General features: G+C 41.6%; 2 protein-coding genes across 2 annotated transcripts in view; one reads left to right on the forward strand and one right to left on the reverse strand.

Annotated features, from left to right (window-relative positions):
• The first annotated feature begins 6,957 nt into the window (after positions 1-6,957).
• Positions 6,958-10,153, forward strand: RAG1 (recombination activating 1). Its single transcript, XM_026850572.1, is given in 2 exon segments — positions 6,958-6,993; positions 6,995-10,153. Coding segments are annotated over 2 exon segments (3,195 nt in total).
• Positions 10,154-17,596: 7,443 nt separating this feature from the next.
• The window catches only part of RAG2 (recombination activating 2), a 6,663-nt gene continuing 4,019 nt past the window's right edge, over positions 17,597-20,240 (reverse strand). The window contains exon 2 of the mRNA XM_026850484.1: positions 17,597-19,936. Within this exon, the coding sequence (XP_026706285.1) occupies positions 18,315-19,922 (1,608 nt within the window). The 5' untranslated portion in view covers positions 19,923-19,936 and the 3' untranslated portion in view covers positions 17,597-18,314. The remainder of the gene's footprint in view (positions 19,937-20,240) is intronic.

Here is a 20,240-nt window from a genome sequence, read left to right on the forward strand (position 1 = left end):
CGCCGGGCCGGGCCTCGGGCCCGGGAGGCTCCGGCGGGGCGGCGGAGGGTTTCCCCTCAGGAACGGGCGCCCCGGAGCGGGCAGCCTCTGCGGAAATACGACTGAAGCTGTCATTCTTTTCTTTCTTTTTTTTTTTCTTTTTTTTTTTTTTTTTTTAAACCCCACCAGTATTCCCTCAGCTCCCTCGGGAGCGCTCTGAAAAAGTCCTGAAGAATTCGAAGCTGCCTGATGGGTGTTCGATCAAGTGTTCGAAGCTAAGGGGTGGGTTAGTGAATGGTTTAGGATTGGAAAAAAAAAAAAAGAAAAAAAAAGCAACCAAAAACCCCCCAAACCAATTCTCAATGTAAAATTCTTAATAGAAGTAATTTTCTGTCTCAACCTCAGCTGGCCCAAGGGGACTCCTGCGCTGCAGCCTACCTCGGCCAGGGCAAGCGCCAGGGCTCGCCTTTCCCGGCGGCTGGTGACAACCAGCAGCTTTAAGCAAGTGAAAAACCGGGACTGTGCAAACATAAAGACAACTTCATTTCCTCACAATTGAACAAGGCGAATTTTGTTGTTTGCATCAGTGAGTTTTCTTGGCAAGAATCTCTGACTAAGATTTAAGTAAATCCAACAAACCCTTCTGTTCCCAGCATTTGGGGGATTGTGGGGCCACAGCTTCCCAGTAGATTTCCAGCGTCTCAGGCCCCTCTCCCTGGGAGCTGGAAACCAGGGGCTGGTGCCATCAGAAACCAGGGGCTGGTGCCATCTCTAAACTGCCTGTCCCCTCCGAGTGCTGAGCTCCCCAGTGCAGGCAGCGTGCTGCTTCGGGAGCAAAGGGGCATGCCAGACCCTAATGCACCGCTCCCAGCACTGCTTCTGTCCAAAACATATTTTTTGTTAGCACCTGCCAGGAAGCTAAGAATTAAGAGGAGAGAGATAGATGGATCATCAGATAGGGTTCCAAAGTACCACAGTAAGGAAATAGTTGTACTAAGAATAAATTAAAAACCCAAAATGCTGTGCGCTCTTTCCTGGACAGCTGGCAGAATTTCAGTTGTCCTTTTCCTCCTGTCAAGTGAACAAAGTGCATGTTACTTTCATTAGCTGTAAAATGACAAAATTTATCATTACATAGCTTTGTAAAACTGATATCCTTAGATGGAGAGTTTTTAATCACTGAAAAATACTAATTTGAGCAATCTGTAGGGTACCCAGAGGACTGATGTCCAGCCTATTTTAACAGAGAATTCAAGAAAAGTATCTAGAGTTTTTATTCCAAGTGTAAATGAAATGCCTTTATTTAGAGCAGTGTCCAAATCTGTATGGTTTATGGGAAGCTTAGGCCCATAGTCATGTATAAATGCCCCTGATCTAACAGAAACCAGTGCAAAAATGCTTTTTCCCCACTCGGTGGTGCCAGTTGCACAGGGAAAACATTTTCCAGCATTGGATCTGTGCAGCTCAAACTGTTAAGCAATTATGCTCATACGGACATAAACCACAGCCAAAGCTTTAGCAATTTGAGATCTATTAAAACCTTCACGTGCCTGCAGTATCCCTACAAGACAGTATTTTTTCAAGGTGATTTCCTGGGTACTTTGGAATGAAAACACTTGACTAGGCTTACATATGCTCACGCGGCTCCTTTGATAACCAAGCTGCTGCTTGTACAGCACCGTTTGCGCGGGGACTTGGGCTCCTAGGGGAACGGGGCAGGTAGCCAGCTACCTGGGTGAAGTTTTGAATAAGCACCCCAAAGGGAGAGATTTCCTAAACTACTTCTCAAAGAGCCCCAAATCCTTCAATAATAACAATGCATATTGTCAGGGAGCCGTGTCTGCCGTTTCAAGATAAGGGAGGAAACTAGCATGTGACTGCAGAGAGTGATTTTGATTGATATCTGATATTGCAGCCTGATCTGATGTTTTTTAAAAAGGTCTCTCCAAATGATAGGGAGTGAATAGTAAAAATAGGCAGATTGTTAGGATGCCCAGACAAAACAGGGACAGTGGGAGAGCTGGGCTCAGGACCTAGCCATCTAATGTTCTCAGAGGTCTGCAAATGCCTCAGCCATGGTATCCTTGCCCCACACTGCCTTGGCTTGGAATAACCTCTATAATTTCTGTTCCACCCTACCCTGGCACTCCCATAAAGTTGTTTCTGATTGGAATTTATTTCACATTAGGGTTTTGCGTAAGTCAGAATCTGAGCAAGCATATCAGGGTTTGGTGCCAAACTTTATTTACTTTCTCCATGCATTACATACTCCATACATACTTTGTTTACTTGCTCCATACATTACTTGTTTTGACATGAATCATTACACCTGGTTACTGCGGAAATGTTGGCCTCTCATGTGGCACACAGAGTCAGGAGTAACCATGTCTTGAAGACAGCAGCTTACAAGAATGGCTTGGGGCAGAGTGGCTGGAAAGCTGCCCGGTGGAAAAGGACCTCAGGATGTTGGTTGCCAGCCAGCTGAATAGGAGCCAGCAGTGTGCCCAGGTGGCCAAGAAGGTGGCATCCTGGCTTGCGTCAGCAATAGCATGGCCAGCAGGGACAGGGAAGGGATCTGAGCCCTGTGCTCGGCACTGGTGAGGCTGCACCTCGATGAGTGGGTTCAGTTTTTTGGGAACCTCACTACAACAAAGATATTGAAGTGCTGGAGCGGATCCAAAGAACAGCAGTGAAGCTGGTGAAGGGTCTGGAGGACAGGTCTTACAAGTGGCTGAGGGAACTGGGGATGTTTAACCTCAAGAAAAGAAGGCTGAGGGGAGACCAGATTGCTCTCTACAGCTCCCTGAAAGGAGGCTGTAGTGAGGTGGGTGTCAGTCTCATAACAAGTAACAAGTGATAGGACAAGAGGAAATGGCCTCAAGTTGCACCAGGGCAGGTTTAGACTGGATATCAGGGAACATTTTCTTCACAGAAAGGGTTGTCAAGCATTGGAACAGGCTGCCCAGGGAAGGGGTTGAGTCCCCATGCCTGGAGGTATTTAGAAGACGTGTGGACATGGTGGTTAGGGACATGGTTAGTGGTGGAGTTGGCAGTGCTAGGTTAATGATTGGACTCGATGATGTTATGGTCTTTTCCAACCTAAATGTTTCTGTGATTCTAAGAACTGAAAGCATTGTGAAATTAGAGTGGGTAATAGGGAGGGAATCCTCTCACCTCTTTTGGCTATAGAAAATGCCAAATATTACAACTTTTGCTGTTTTTTCCTCTGGCTGCCACCAGGTAGGAGCTACATTGACTGGGAGATCCTGAGCAGCACTGAAAGCACAGTGACCCCCCTCATAGCCACCTTGTCAGAGAAAAGTGTGCAAGTTGGAATAGGATTTGAGTCCTGCAGGATCACAAAGTCTCCTGAGAAAGGGAAATGCTTGGGTAGGTGTTTATGTAGTCATGCTGCTACTGCAAATGCCTGCTTATGGAGTGTTAACTTATGCTCACATTTGGAAGGACTTGATGGCTCGCTAGAATTTTTTGCACAATGTTATATATAGAGACTGAAATCTTTCAGGGTGCTGTGGTGTGACAGAATTGGGTTTCTTTCCACTTTGAGTCAGTTTTTGAGACAGTTTCTCTGTGGAAACTAAGCACGGGTGTTCAACTGGGTTTCTCCAGAAAAGAGACTCTACTGCCAACTGTTTGTGGCCACCTGTGGTATATGCCTGGTGTAGTATCTACCAGTTACTCAATATGTATATAGCTAGCTTTTATATTGATGATTTGTTCTCCCTGCTCAGGGCCTTCAGATCCATGGATGTACATCACCAAAGAGGTAATATTCTTGAAAATTAAACACCTGTATCAGAAGAAAGGATGTTTTGTGATCCCTGTTGTCAATTCACCCAACCCAGAAGCCTGGCTGCTGTTGACCTGAGGAAGCGGGCCATTGACCTTCAGTGATGTGGGACAGTGGTGTCAACAGACACCAGGTTCTCCTCTCTGAGAGTTAACAGTGAAGAAACCAGCTCTGAAATGATAAAGACAAATGCAAAACTTTGTGCTAAAAAACAGTGCAGGTGCTCCTCAGGGTCTGCAAAGTTATTTCAGAGCCCAAGAGTCTCTCAGAAGACCTTGTTTATACGAATTTTGTGGTTAAGCCTCATGAATTGCCAGGTGCCACCTGGATTTGAGAGTTCTGTATTGTGTTTAGTTGAAGTAACCTGTGGTTAGCACCAGGGTGGTAGTAGGAGCTTGGAGGGACAGGGATAAAGTGAGATAAACAGCACTGCAGTGTCTTTAAAAAGCAGAGGGAACACAGAAAGAGCAGGAGTACGCAGGAGAGAGCGAGCAAGCTTGACATTTGGAGCAAATTGGGCAGACATAGCAGCAGCTCTACAAACTGACAGTGAGCTACAGGTAGGCAGTTTTAATGACAGCATCCCAGATGCCTGTAGGACATCTGAGTGTTGGTTGTTTTTCTGGTTTAATACGCAAGTCAATGATTTTATTTTATATGTGCTTCCTTGCCTCAGAGGTTGTTCTGCTCATTTTGGTGGGGCTATCTAGAAAGGAAGGTCTTCCTTGATTGTGAGTAAATGTATTGCAATCTTGCTCATCTTCAGAAATGTATGAAATATTGTGATCTGGGAAGAAAAGGAATTTCTTTTCCCTTTTCAAGATAAAAAGAGGTGATACTGAACAGAGCTGTTGGAGTCAAATAACTACAGCTGGGGGTTCATGCTGGGGCTTCGTTCCAAAAGAATCTGAGTGGGGCAGGCAGTGAGAAGAAAGATTGTTCAGTGTGACCCCCAACTAGAATAACAGGGCACAGGCAAAGTTAGTCTGAGTAGCAGGAAATATTCCTGGCACTGGGAATATTTCTAGCTCTCCCAAGAGAGCTGCTGAAATCTCCACTGCCTGGGAGCTAGGCAAAAATACCCGCAACAAAAGTGTTTGTTGAGTAGCCTGTTTGTAACAATTATCTACTGTGGAAGGTGAAGGTTGGGTGAGCTGAGAGGGCTTCTTTGCTATTCGTTTCTTTCAGGGCACATTCAATGAAAGAGAAAAAAAGAAAAAGAATGCTTGAATTTTTCTTTTGCAGGTGTAAACTGTGTCTGATTCATTGGAGTTGGTGATTAATAGCAAGAGTTAGGTCATGGGTTTGGAGATGAGGATGGCACTATGGTGGCACTTGGTCAAAGGGTTAGAAGAGTAGAGAAAGTATTAAATATTTTGCCCTAAATGTACTTGGTGCTGGCTGTTTCTTTACAATGACTTAGATACTGCCCTGAGGAGGCATTGCTCGTGGTTTAGGAGATGCTGAAGGTGCTGCTGGAAATGGTGAAATTACACAAAACTGCATAGAGTGTTATGTAGAAGAAAAGGATGCTCGGACTGTATAGGACAACTAGCTGTACAATTACTCTGCGGGTAATAGGAACACAGGACTATTCAGGGGCAAACAGGTTACTGCTCAGTGGAGAGATTTTACCAAGTTTGCTGCAGGATGCAGCCAAGAAAGCAAAACAGTAGTAGTGCTCTGAGTACATCCGGGCACAGCTGCACATCACAGATCTTTGAGCAGCAGAACACAAGCAAGCACATTGCCAGGCTGGATCGGTGATGAACACCGCAGTGCATCGGGGACCACCGTGCAGAGAGAGATCTTTAGCGGTATCGGCAGCTGGAGGGAGCAATGCAGGCAGATGGGGACAGCAGTATGGGCAGCTTGTTCTCAGTGGGATGAAATGAAGAGAGGCTGGGAAGAAAACAAATGTAAATTTTAGCTGCCAACGCCTAATGAATGATTTTGAAGTTAAGCACCTTCCGAACAGACACTGAGCTGAGATTTTTGACAAGTTACATGAATTGCTAAGTGGTGATATAATCAGTTAAAGAAACCACAGCCATACCCACATCATTTCTAGTTCTAGTATATAGTCTTAATGTATAGTCTTCCTCTTTTTTATTACTCACACCAATAAGATCAGTAGAAACGAAATAAATCAGAAAACATAATTTAATCTTCTCTACACTGTTTACTTTGTGCACTTCTCATAGCCAGGTAATGAAAAATAGGTTGTTAGTCACTTTTGTTGTTTACATACAATTTTGTTTTTTAAGTCTGATGCAGTGGCAAAAAGTTTCAGTGTTTGAGGTGAAAGTCTTGTATTTATTTTTATACAATACCATATTTCCATGGCAACCACATTGATATTACTTTTGGCTGCATCTCTATGAAAGCTAGAATTGGGGTCAAATTTGAACAGACATTTTCAGCTTTCCAGTACCCGTAATCCTTACAGAGAGAGTTCTCAGCAGGGTACTTTAACAGATGACTAACTTACAATGTATAAATATTCTCTGTCGAGCAAATCTGCAGCCAGCATAAATTGCCATATCTCCTGTCCAGGGAACTATAGCACTTTGCATCAACAGAGGGTACAGTCCTCAGGCTTTAATGGAGGTACTCACATTCATTAAGCATGCTAAAGTACCTTACAAAACTGGGGCCTGGGTAAAGTCAACACTGGAATCGAGTAGTATGTGCTGCTCTGCCCATGTAGAATGGCACATATTAGACACTTCAGATCGGGTCAAGGACTAACAAGTGGTGTGTGAGCAATGGTCTTGCTGATTTAGATAATATAGCATGAGGCAGACAAAATTCTATCTTTCAGACAACAATCAAGTTCAGTTTCATATAAAAATGTCACCAAACTTTCAGGATGTAATTTTGTTGTCTAGTAGCTTTACTTATGGTAAGCTCAGTCAGGCATAAGAGGGAAGGGGCAGATCTGGATATTCCTACCAGATGACTAATGGCTTTATGTAAGGTGCATCCGTGATCTAATAGAGATGTGGATGCCTCAAGATCAAAGTCAAAACACATTTGGGTACTTATCTGAGATACTGAGTGGACAGCTGTCTGTGGGCATCTCAATTCTGTAGGTGTTGTGGACAAATAACTCACTTTCAAAGCATTTCTCTCTTAAAGTGATCAGAACTGTTCTATTAAAAGCCATGGCATTATTATTAATTTTGGAAGATAAGCTAACTTAGAGCTTCTTTCTCTTTCTCAGGTGATCTGGTTTCTGCCAGACTGCAGATGTCCATAGCATCACAAATGGACCTGCCTGAAGAAATTCAGCATCCATATACAAAATTTTCTGAATGGAAATTCAAGCTGTTTAAAGTGAGATCATTTGAAAAAACACTTTCTGATGACAGCCAGCACATAAACAAAGATCAGGCAGAAGAGGTCACTTCTTCAAACAAGGAAATCACATTGCATAAAGATGAAGCAGTGCCAAGAGAAGGAAAGATGGACTTAATGGGCAACAGGCAGGCACTTGAGAAAGATGCCGATGACATGAAAACACAAGAAAGTAAAGCTCATCAGAACAATCTGAAGCAACTTTGCCGCATCTGTGGAGTTTCTTTTAAAACTGATTGTTACAAGAGAACTCATCCAGTGCATGGGCCGGTGGATGATGAAACTCTGTGGCTCCTGAGAAAGAAAGAGAAAAAAGCAACCTCCTGGCCAGACCTCATCGCTAAGGTTTTTAAGATTGATGTGCGAGGGGATGTTGATACTATCCATCCCACTCAATTTTGTCACAACTGCTGGACTATTATCCATAGAAAATTCAGTAACACTCCATGTGAAGTATATTTTCCTAGAAACAGCACAATGGAGTGGCAACCCCACTCCCCAAATTGTGATGTGTGTGGCACTACCAGTCGGGGAGTCAAGAGAAAAAGGCAGCCACACAGTGTACAACACGGCAAACATGTGAAGACCATGGCAGAATGTGCTCGAATAAACAGAGGTGTAAAGAACCAAGCACAGATAAACAACAAAAATTTAATGAAAGAGCTTGTCAATTGCAAGAATATACATCTCAGCACCAAGATGCTTGCAGTTGATTACCCAGAAGATTTCATTAAATCCATCTCTTGCCAGATCTGTGAGCATATTTTGGCAGATCCAGTAGAAACAACATGTAGACACTTGTTTTGCAGAACTTGCATCCTTAAATGTATCAAGGTTATGGGCAGCCACTGCCCCTCCTGCTGGTATCCCTGCTTCCCTACTGATCTGGTAACCCCAGTGAAATCCTTCCTGAACGTCCTTGATAGCCTGGGCATAAGATGCCCTGTAAAGGAATGTGATGAGGAGATCCTGCATGGAAAATATGGCCAACACCTCTCCAGCCACAAGGAGATGAAAGACAGGGAGCTCTACTGCCACATAAATAAAGGTGGACGACCGAGGCAGCATCTCCTGTCTTTAACCAGGAGAGCTCAGAAACATCGTCTGAGAGAACTGAAACACCAAGTTAAGGCTTTTGCTGAGAAGGAAGAAGGTGGCGATATAAAGGCTGTATGCATGACTTTGTTCCTGCTAGCTTTAAGAGCAAAAAATGAACATAGACAAGCAGATGAATTGGAGGCTATAATGCAAGGGAGGGGATCAGGACTTCACCCTGCTGTCTGCCTGGCAATCCGAGTCAACACATTTCTCAGCTGTAGCCAATATCATAAAATGTATAGAACAGTAAAAGCTGTCACTGGGAGGCAGATCTTCCAGCCTTTGCATGCTCTTCGCACTGCTGAGAAAGCCCTCCTACCAGGTTACCATCCATTTGAGTGGAAACCTCCCTTGAAAAATGTATCCATTAACACAGAAGTGGGAATTATAGATGGACTATCAGGATTGCCACTCTCCATTGACGACTACCCAGTAGACACAATCGCAAAGAGATTTCGATATGATGCAGCCTTAGTTTGTGCCTTAAAGGACATGGAGGAGGAGATCTTGGAAGGCATGAAAGCAAAAAACCTTGATGACTATTTGAACGGTCCCTTCACTGTGGTAGTAAAAGAGTCCTGTGATGGAATGGGAGATGTCAGCGAGAAGCATGGAAGTGGGCCTGCTGTCCCAGAGAAGGCTGTTCGCTTTTCTTTCACAGTCATGAACATTGCTATAGCACTGGGGAATGAAAGCAAGCGGATCTTTGAAGAAGTAAAGCCCAATTCAGAGTTGTGTTGCAAGCCCTTGTGCCTTATGCTGGCTGATGAATCCGATCATGAAACTCTGACAGCAATCCTGAGCCCCCTCATAGCAGAAAGAGAGGCTATGAAGAACAGTGAACTGCTACTTGAAATGGGAGGCATCCTGAGAACATTCAAATTCATCTTTAGGGGTACAGGATACGATGAGAAACTTGTGCGGGAAGTGGAAGGGCTGGAGGCCTCAGGTTCCACTTACATTTGTACCCTGTGTGACGCAACCCGCCTAGAGGCATCCCAGAATTTGGTCTTCCATTCCATAACCAGAAGCCATGCGGAAAATCTGGAGCGATATGAAATATGGAGGTCCAACCCATATCACGAATCTGTTGCTGAGCTCCGTGACAGAGTGAAGGGTGTTTCAGCCAAACCTTTTATTGAGACGGTTCCCTCCATAGATGCATTGCACTGTGACATTGGCAACGCAACAGAATTCTACAGGATTTTCCAGATGGAGATTGGTGAAGTTTACAAGAATCCTGATGTCTCTAAAGAGGAGAGGAAGAGGTGGCAGTTGACTCTTGACAAACACCTCAGGAAGAAGATGAACTTAAAGCCTATGATGAGGATGAGTGGAAATTTTGCTAGAAAGCTCATGTCCAAAGAGACAGTAGAGGCAGTATGTGAATTAATAAAGTGTGAGGAAAGGCATGAAGCCCTGAAAGAACTAATGGACCTTTATCTGAAGATGAAGCCGGTGTGGCGATCCTCATGCCCTGCCAAGGAGTGTCCAGAGTTGCTGTGCCAGTATAGCTACAATTCACAGCGTTTTGCTGAGCTCCTATCTACAAAGTTCAAGTATAGGTATGAAGGCAAGATTACAAATTATTTCCACAAAACCCTTGCTCATGTTCCTGAAATCATTGAAAGAGACGGATCCATTGGGGCCTGGGCAAGTGAAGGAAATGAGTCTGGAAACAAACTGTTCAGGAGGTTTCGAAAAATGAATGCCAGGCAGTCCAAATGCTATGAGATGGAGGATGTCTTGAAGCATCACTGGCTATATACCTCTAAGTACCTCCAGAAGTTCATGAATGCTCATAAAACGTTAAAAAGCCAGGGCTTCACCATTGATCCAGAGGATAGTTTAGGTGACTCCCTGCCACTGGAGGTCTTGGAAAGCAATGATTCAGCGGAACACTAAATGGCACATTTGGTGTTGAGTTTGTGATGGTGTCTTCCTGCAAGGAGGCAACTTCTTTTTCAGGCCTCTAGAGGTACAGGGAAGTCTGAAACGATCATTTTTAGACTCCCTGTTAAAGGTGCTGAGTGGAGTTAAATAAAAACACCACGTCTGTGGGGAGTTTCCAAGAGGCAACACAGTGGTGCATTTACCAGTTGTTAGGCAAGATGAAAGCAGAAACAAATTGCGAAGAAAGGTCTTCAGTTTATTTTGGTCTTAGAGTGTTGTTTACAAGTGAGAAAGCCAAAGTAAACAAGGTTTTATATAAAGTAGTATTTTGGAATGAATACGATTCTGGAGAGTTATGACAGTTGCTGAAAAAGGGAGTGTGGCTATTTGTTCCGTTTGCATTTTTAAATCTGTTTTGCTATTTAACGAGGGTTTGATTATTTTATTGACGGTCCTTTGGCTTTTATAAGTAAAGATTCGTCAGTGAGACACTTGGGTAATTGTTTTGGGATAAAGTTCAGTTATTTTTATATAAAATACTGATTAAAGATGCAAACTTTGATCTCACAAACTTTAAAAAATATTACTATTTAACATTTATATTGTAGTACTGCTTAGGAGCAGATGGTGCTGTCACCATGCTAATTTACTATATGAAGATATAGGAAAAGTAACTGGAATTTTTTTGAAGATATTTTTATCGTAGTCTGTTTACTCTAAAATGCAAACTTGGACTTGTGCTCCTAAATCAGGATTTACAGTGCCTTGTGGTTATCTCTTCTATATAAAGTACATTCAAGCTCTGCTGTGTAGCTTGTTGCTTCGGGAGCATTTCAGATTTCTATGGTAACTTCAGTATACAGTATAACTTGTATTAGTAGAGTTTTACTGACTGAGTTCCTGGACTCATTAAAGTCATCAGTAAGTCATCATTAATACCAGCAGGTCCACAGTTTTACCAAGTGACTTTAGTCACAGCAGACCCATTTCTCAGGAGATGGATATTACATTGATGAGATACCTGGCGGTGTTCTCATCTTCTCTGTTAGGATATTTCACTGACCACCGCTGGTGTGCTCCCGCTATATATGATACCAAGCTTTTTCACACCTGGGAGACACCACACTCACAGTCTCATTTTCCAAATCTGTAAAAGAGGAATGATATTTATTAACCTCAAGGATAGGTGGCATACAAGATGAGTTAAAAAGCAATGAGTTGTCTCGAAATCACTGCATACTGTATTTTACATTATTACAGCAATGTTTAGTTGGCATTCCTCCATACTGTATTAGATGAACCGTTTTCTTAGTGGTATTTGCCTTTCTGAAGTGGTATTTAGCATATTCATATACTAAAATTATATGAATTTAATTCAATGACATATTCATTAAATATACTCAAAAGTACCTGAGATGCCCCCAATCATCTTTCAGGTTTGCACCTGTAGCTAGGGCATTACTGTGCTTGGAGTAATATTTCTGAAACAAGATTAAATGAAGAAACAATCAAAGCACAGATCTAAAAGACTCCTCTTCTTGTCTTTATTTTGATGTGGCAGTTGGTTTGTAAGTGTAAGTAAACACAAAGTAACTGTCTAAGGTTTGTTTCATAGTACCTTGTTCATGTTATTTACTGTATCTTTGAGGGTCTGGTATTTACCATTTATGGACAATGAGAAAATAGTTAAGTGTTAGTACAAATTTTAATGTTATTATAATTATACTTTTCTTTTGATTTTATTAATTGCAATACTATTTTTTAAAGTATTCTGTAATTTAGAATTCTGTTTTAATATTCTTTAAACATAGTTAAACATTATGTCAAAATTTGCAGTTGGTAATAATGCCTTTTACTTAAAACATTTACTTTTCTAAGCAGTCATAAGGACTACAGCGTCTTTGGTATGGTGTACCAAGTACGTCTGCACTGAACAAGTGCTTATTTCTAGTTTATTTTTTTCAATTATTTGAATAAAACAAGTATTTCCCATAAAGCATAAATACCAGGCTTACAAAGTGTCATTCTTTACCAATAAATGCAGAAGAGTAGAGCTATTTCCCAGCGAGTATTAATATCAGATATAAAGAGCATCCCTTGGCAGTAATGCAGATATAATTTGCATTTTTGGTCAACATTTTTCTTTATCCAAATAGTTGCATCCTTTTCTTTTTCTCTTTATGTATATTTGGGACAACTGTATTACCCTATGTTTTGTTCTTGACTCTGCTTGAATAACCTAGGGTGTAGTTTAACAGTCTTGACTCACCTCATGGTGATTTTCACTCCATTTAAGTGTTATATACAGTTTTTGCTGCCTTTTGCACAGGAGTGAATTTCACTCTCAAGTAATCTGGACCCATTCACTGCAATGCACATGTGCCACTGGAGTCGCAGACCAGACCTTACTCATTTTACACATGTAATTTCATTGACTCCACCAACAATTTCAAATTCCAAATTCACTTTAACACGCTGCTGATGTAACAGCAAGTGATTCGTCTCGCTGCCTTCAAAAGGGTTGAGTAAATTTTATCCATATATGTATGATTTCTCAAGACGAGGCTTATATCCTGGGGTAACTCGCCAGACTGAACGAAACCTAGATGAGAACAGAGAAATACAATGACACGTGAAAGTATTTTGTGAAATATTATTAAGACACATTTCACATTCTACCATTCTGGGCAGGATAGTTGACACAGAGAACTACTAGTATTTTTTTTCTTTACCTTTCATTTCTTTAGACTTGAATCAAGCTTAACTTCTTCCCCATTGTTGACAACTGTAAATGAAGAGACTCTCTTGGAGAGTTTTGAACTCATTAGAACACATGGCACTGAAAGGGGAGGTATCTGCAGGTTAAGGTGTTGTAAACAAGGATAAAATAACAATGCTGTATGCACATGCATTGGAAGGTAAACAAATTATGACTGCATTTGGTTACGCATTCTATTGTTAAGCTTTTTGATTTTGAAGAGGCTTTAGAAAAAATGGAGACACTTTTATTCATGATAATCTTTCAAACCTTCATATTTTCTTTTTTACGTTAATACTTTTGGTAGAAATTGTTCAGTAATTCACAGTAAGTAATTTTCTTGTTCTGAAATTGTATTGACTGTAGTTTTTATACAATCACATTATGTATCTTGTTTTGTTTGGTTTTATTCAAGGGCTTTGTATTGTGAATTGCCATGTTATGAAATGATGTTAGAAGCCATGATTCTGGTATCACATATTTTTTTCCTCACAGGAATAATTCTATTGACTTTAAGCAAATCAGCTTTGACTTTTAGTGAGGTTGTTCAGAAACAAATTCTAGATGTTTACAGCATCCTAGTTTCTGACTACACTGAGTTCTGTGATTTGTCTCACAGCATGGCTTCATAATTTTACTTTTTCCTACTGTATTAGAGTTTCTTAAGTCATGAAACCTGTTTAAAATAAAGGTCTTATAAATAAACTTTCCAGCTTTGTATTTCTTACCAGTTTTTCAACTATGCACATAATTTAATGGTAACAGTCTTTCTTACTTTTCATTCAAACTGTGGATGCTTTTCATATTTAGGCTTGTTCTAACACCTAGAGACAGCCATGATTCCGGCCCTGTTATGGAATTCACTCTGTGAGTCTCAGCAGTCCTTTCCTCACAGGCAACTGTTTTGACAGAAAACTAAACTAATTTAAAACCAGTTTTATTTAGGCTGTAAATGGCTTTTGCTTCATCTACTAATACCATTCCAGTGTTTGTTTAAAATCAGCCTTGCACTGTTATGTCCAGGCTAACAAGTTAAGCCTCTTTACTGGTTGTTGTGTATCCTTTGCATCAAATTTTGGTTCCTCGTCACAGATGGAACTGCAAGGACTAGTTCCAGTCTACCTTTCAGTTCATGATTTATAGCTTCCTTTTATTCCACCTCAGAAAATCTTTCTTCCCTGCAATGATATTTCAGGGTCTAAAGACTTATGTAAACCAACTGGTTTGGATGGAATTAATGATGAGCAAATTAAGCTACCCGATTTCTTTGTGCAATCACGTAATTAGACATCTAATTTCTGGACTTTATATCACCAACTTAGTTCTTACATCTGACCTTGAAAGAATAATGTTGGATGGGAAAAACAGAACCCATATGAAACAAAAAACCAAGCCTGAGAGAGTTATGGTAAATTAGGATTATTTAGCTCCTTTATTCCTAAATCTGTAATAACTGACTGAATTTTACTTTCCACATATTCCTGTTAGAATCGGGATCAGATGAAGAATAATGAGGCCTGTCACTGTTCTTCTTCAGAGTACTGTTTTAGGTGACTGAATATGGTATAATAAACAGCTATAAACAGCTGACCAGCTGCAAGTCCTAAGTGTGGGAGCTGTTCTACCTTCTTCATGAAGCTTGATGTTGTCCAAAATACAAAAAGACACATTAGGAAGAATTTTATTAGCACCTTTTCTAGTGGTGCTGGGAGAGAAGTCAAGGGGTGTATTTTCAATGCACAGTGTTCCTCTGAAGATGGGCATTCTGAGCCAGTGGATAAGGAAATGCACAGTAACTACCACCTGAAGGAGGTCCTGCACACCTCTGGTAGTGGCTGGTGTCCTGTTCTTCCTGTATATGTGTATGTATTGAGAAATTGGAAGGTTTATAAGGTTACTGTCTTGCTTTTTTTAAAGAAAAAATGGGCTTCAGTGTCACAATTTTCAAAGGCTAAGTAGAGACACTAAATTGGAATTTGATTTTCAGAGGCTGTTGCTCTATCCATTCCCAGAAGTTTGTTTTGTTTGAAATGGGATAGGGTAGGAAATCAAATATGGAAGGAGCTATAGCCACCAACCATGGAAAAAAAGAAGTAAGCCAGTCCTTCTGTCTTTAATACATTGAGTCTAGCAGTAAAAAACTTTACGGATTCCTTTTCAATCTGAATTCAATCTTTTCCTTTTGCTTTGAGCTCCCAGTTGCATTATTTCCACTCCTTTCAATGGTCTGTTGGTGCAATGGGTCACTGTACACTATGACACATGCTTTAGTGCTACCACTAAGATTAATCTGTGCCTTTCCTGCAGATTAATCATGTACTTCAGGGTCCAAGCACCTTTCAACAGCAGTAAAATCCATATATTATTCTCATAAAAGCTGATAATAAAGACATAGTGTTACTAAAATGTGTCTAGGAACCATGATGATGCTTGCTGTGGTTACAAAACACATAGGTCAGTTGGATGGAGATACAATAGTGATTTACTTCTGCACTCAAATCTACTTTATCTTCTAATTCTAACCTGCCCGAGGAAGAAACATCTTGTATTGATTATCTAGTTTTGAAGACAATCAATGGTCTAACAAGTACATGATTCAAAAGTGTAATCAGAATTATCAGGGAATTAAGTACTTTCTGCAGTCTTGAATGCTATGTCAAGTGTCTTCTTTACAGGTTGATGTTCATATATCTCTTTATGTTTGAGTCCTTTGGAATATTATATTTTGCTTATGACTCCCTCTTCCTGCTGTGACTACAGTCTCTGAGCTGTGATTTAACGCTGCTTGTGCTGCCCTTCACTGTGAGGCTGGGACATGGTTTGACCAAGCAATTTCTCCCTCCTACTCAGATAAACCATATGTTGAAAAAAACCCCACAGATCAAGCATACAATACACTAATGTTATGGGCCTGGTCAGGAATATCTTAAAGTCTGACTTGCTTGTTTCATAGCCACAGTCTTAAAGCAAAGAAGAACAACTCAGGTAAGAGTTGGAAGGGGCCGCAATATGTGCTGGTGCTTGCCGCATGCTGAGTGAGCGTATGTGCTGCCAGCTCCTCCAGGCTCAGGGAGTCACTGCAGCTGCAGGAGTCAGTTCTGAAAATTCAGAGATGCTCCCAACATACTGCAACCCCACCACCAGTGCCTCAGCTGCCAGGATTTATCTCGGGCTGAACGTCACTTCTGCTAGGCCAGTGTTGAGCTTTCCCTTTGGAAAATGTTCCCATCCTTTTATTTCTCTGCACAAGCAGACAAATGTGTTACACAATGTGAGGTCTGAGGAGTTTGAGATAATGACAGTAACTGGGAGAGGTAACAGGCAAAAACATGGACTGGACGTTGCCAGGGAGTTCAGTAACTACGGGGAGTCTTTTGTTGTTGTCAAATGGTGAAGGTCTGAGGAGTGGAGTGCTGTTCTGAGAATATATTGCCCCTCTTTGCTGGTGTTGCGATGACGTGGCTTTAATATTGGTGAGGAATTTTTTGGGGCTAATGTAAATGAAGTTTATGAAGAGTGTGTGATGAATGTATATTTTAATGACAAGTCAACTGAGTAAGACCTATGACTGACCTACAAAAGGGGCTGTTGACTGTAGAACTTCACCAGTTTGAAAGGGCTTAAATGGGTATGATACTTATTTATTCCTTGGAAAAACATATAGCACTATATATTCTAAGCTTACATAAAGCAGCATGACAAAAGAATCAGGAAGCTGGCTTTGAAATCTATGAATTTATACCGGTATCAAACAGGTGAGAAGGGAGACAGGGTGATCTACTTCCCATTTACAAGTTCTATCCAGACTAGAACCTCCCTCAGCACATCAAAAGGTTGGAGATGGAAGCTGTATTGTTGCCCTTTACGTTCCTCTGCTGTTGACTTGAGTTGCGAAGGTTTTACGGGGAGTACTGTGGATACACATCTGTGTTGATAGGAATACTGTGCTGCACATGCTGCTTTGTAAAGGAGTGGCTACTCAGGATCTACACGTAGTGATCAAATGGCTGAGAGCTGCTCCTGTTTTTCTTTTTATTCAGGGGTCCAGCATGAGAGCTGGACTGTGAATACTGAGCTATTATTGTTGGCTCACAAATGTTGAGCTGATAGTATTGATTTTTTGAAAAGATGTTTGGAGCAGTAATAAAAATAAAAAATAAAGTTAAGAATGATGAGGTTTTACAAATAGCCAATAAAGGAATCCACAAAAAACTCAGTAAACTCTTGGGCTATTCAACCTTGACAACGTCCTTTTCAATCTGAATCCAATCTTCAGCTCGTGCTTTGAGCAGCCAGCTGCATTTGTTTCCACCCTCACAATGCTCCACTGGCTCAATGAATCACTCTGAGCTCGCACTTTTAAGCTTTCACACTCTACACAGTCACCCTGGGAGAGCAGAGAAAGAAATGCATAGCGGAGGACCTGGAGTAAATGATAAAAGTCCTGCTCATCAGAAGGTACTTCTTCTGAAGTCAATGAGAGCTCACAGCATGGGGTGGCTGTGGAGCTAGACCTCTTATCTGACTTCAGATGGACCTCCCAAGCATACATGCCTTCCTTTTGTAGACTTTTGGATTTACAGTGTTTGATTTACCCTATGAATAGGTGAAAAAAAGTCAGCTACTTTTCTTATAAACTTTATTAGCTTACTAGACTTTTAAAAATACAAACACAAAGCAGTTGTTGAGCACAGTGGTTTAAAAAAGCAATTCGATTTTTACTATGAGATGATATGCCACAACTGTAGCCAAAACTGACATATAATCATTCAATACTTCTCAAAATCAAAATGAATTATCCAGAATTAAATGTTCCAAATGTAATCTTTCCATAATGGAAGTCCCTGAAGAAAACTGACCCTCAGAGTCTGAATATTTCATTATTTCTGACACAAGGGACTTTAGTTTAAAACCAGAGTAATTAGTCTAATTTTATTTCATTACACGAACATAAAATTGGAGTAATTCAGCTATAAATTAGGCCAAATATTTCTAGAACTACTCACCAAGATACAATATTAAAATGGGTAATATAATGTTCTTCATGGACAGATGCTGACTGCACTGCCTACATTGGATAATGTTTTATCCTACCAGCAGTTCCATTAAATTCACTGGGGATAACTGGGTAGTAAGTTAGAGCATATAATACAGCACACAGTTACCAGTCTCTGGCTGTGCGTTCGCACAGTGCCCTCTATGATGGGGTTCCTAAGGGGATATTACAAAAGCACACTTAAGAGACAAAAACAATTAATGAGCTTTGAAATGTAGCTGAAATACTGAAATAATTGAAATCAATTAAATAAAAAGATCTCTTTGAGCTCTGGTAACCCATTCTGCTTCAACCATTACTAGCTGTCTTTGACTGTGATTTCATTTCCTCCCAGGTGAATACAAATCAGCAGTGTAAATCTATTCAAACAATCTCCGAAGAAAGGACTTTTTCGCTGGCGTCGTTAAATTCATGGTCTTCTTTTTGCGCAATGGTTTCATGGGTTGCTTTTTGAGGTGCACCACCTTTTTGGGAGTTTGTAGCCCTTTATTAAGGTCAATGTGCTTGTTGCAGAAGTACTTGACATTTGCTTCTGAGAGACGCAGGAGCATGGTCTCTGAGAGATCCATACACTGTGCGTGGACCCAGTGGCCTGCCCCATCGGAACACAGGATCATTGCAGGCTTGTTGAGCTCTGTCGAATAGAAAGGGACCCAGGTGTTAATGTCAATATTGCAACTGGCAGAGCAGGTGATCCAGTAGCCTGTTTCTGATTCATCTTCTTCATCATCTTCATTGTAAGTGTCAGTATCATCAACATCAGAGCTATTGGCTTCAGCACCAAAACAAAACTCTTCCGAATCTTCAAATGGAGTGGAGTCTCCAGGGTCTTCGGTCGATGTCTGACTGCAACTTTGTGCTTTCAGTTCTTCCTCCTTGCCTTCTTCTGTTCCTTTGCATCTCAAAACGTAGAAGTAGTTTGCATCTGAGATAAATTGTTTGTTGGCGCCTGGAATGCCCAGCAATACAGATCCTTTGCCCATATCACAGCCAAACCACATCCTGCAGTGCTTAATATCAGGTGTCCAGTCCGGGCTCGCCCTTTCAACAATCTCTATCTTACTGTCTTCCAGAACTATGGTGTTACACAGCAGCCGTTTCTGGTTGTCAGACTGGTAGCCCCCGACAAGGACAAATTCGTTATCACCAGTTTGAGTCACTATAGCACTTGACACAGATATCCCCCCTGGCAAGACGGTGCAGGTCACGGCTGGGCTGCCTAGCGGGAGATCAACTTTTAGCTTGTACAAGCTGGGGGACCTGGTATTATTTTGAAGCGAATGGCCTCCCAAAATGTAGATTGTGTCATTTCTGGCAACTGAAACGTGGAAAGCAAGTCCATCTTGAAGCTCTGGAAGTACGTATGATGTACTCCATCCAAACTCAAAATCCACAAGAAACACAGATGGGAAACAATCAACTACGCTGTTCCAGTTTTCAGTGGTTCTTTGTGCAAGAGGAGTATATGATCTCCCTCCAAATATAACACTCACGCTTTTTCCCCGGCTATGAACTACATTAATTGTATGCCCATACCTTGCTTCAGGGACATCTCCACCTAGCTCTTTCTCAATGCATTGAAATGTGGTTTTCTTGCTACTTTTGCTTACCAGACTCATAATGTAAATCTTATCAGAAAGGTCATTGTTAGGTGTTTTCCCACCATGGATGACATACTGGTACTCCTCAGATTCCGCATTGTCTCTGAGAGTGCAAAGAGCAGGGTAGCGGAGAGGGGGGAGGTAACAAGAGTCGTTAGAGAAGAAGGCAGGTTTCATTTTGAGCTCATTCTGTTTTATATCCAGAAGGAAAACACCAGTGGGACAGGATCTCTTTGGCCATCCTTTCTGCCCAAAAAAGAAAACATGCCCATCAAAATTCAGGAGGGAGAAGCCAGGCTGAAGCAAGGACGAATTACTGACGGTCGACACCACCTGCAGGGACATTTCGTCTGCTGACTGGGCCATACTGTGGTCAATATCTGAGAAAAAAACCACACAAACAGATGAAACACGCTTCTGACTCTATGAGATTTGTTTACTTGAATAAATCGTATTAAAGCTGCATTTCAGTTGGCGCTTTGAGACCTGAAAAGAGATGTTTTTCTGCAACTCAAGGAGAGACTCACGCAAGAGCTGTGCGGCCGTTCCGCGGGATTCCGCACCCGCAGCCTGCCATCACGGACCCGCCCGCCCCAGCGGCGCCGCGGGCGGCTCCCGCCGCTCCAGGCCCGGCCGCTCCCATGGAGACGCGGCCCCGCGGCCTGCTGGGGCCGGTAGTTGGCG

This window comes from Athene cunicularia (assembly GCF_003259725.1).
Source record: "Athene cunicularia isolate RWA chromosome 5 unlocalized genomic scaffold, athCun1 chr5_part2, whole genome shotgun sequence".
In the NCBI taxonomy this organism is placed as follows: Eukaryota; Metazoa; Chordata; class Aves; order Strigiformes; family Strigidae; genus Athene; species Athene cunicularia.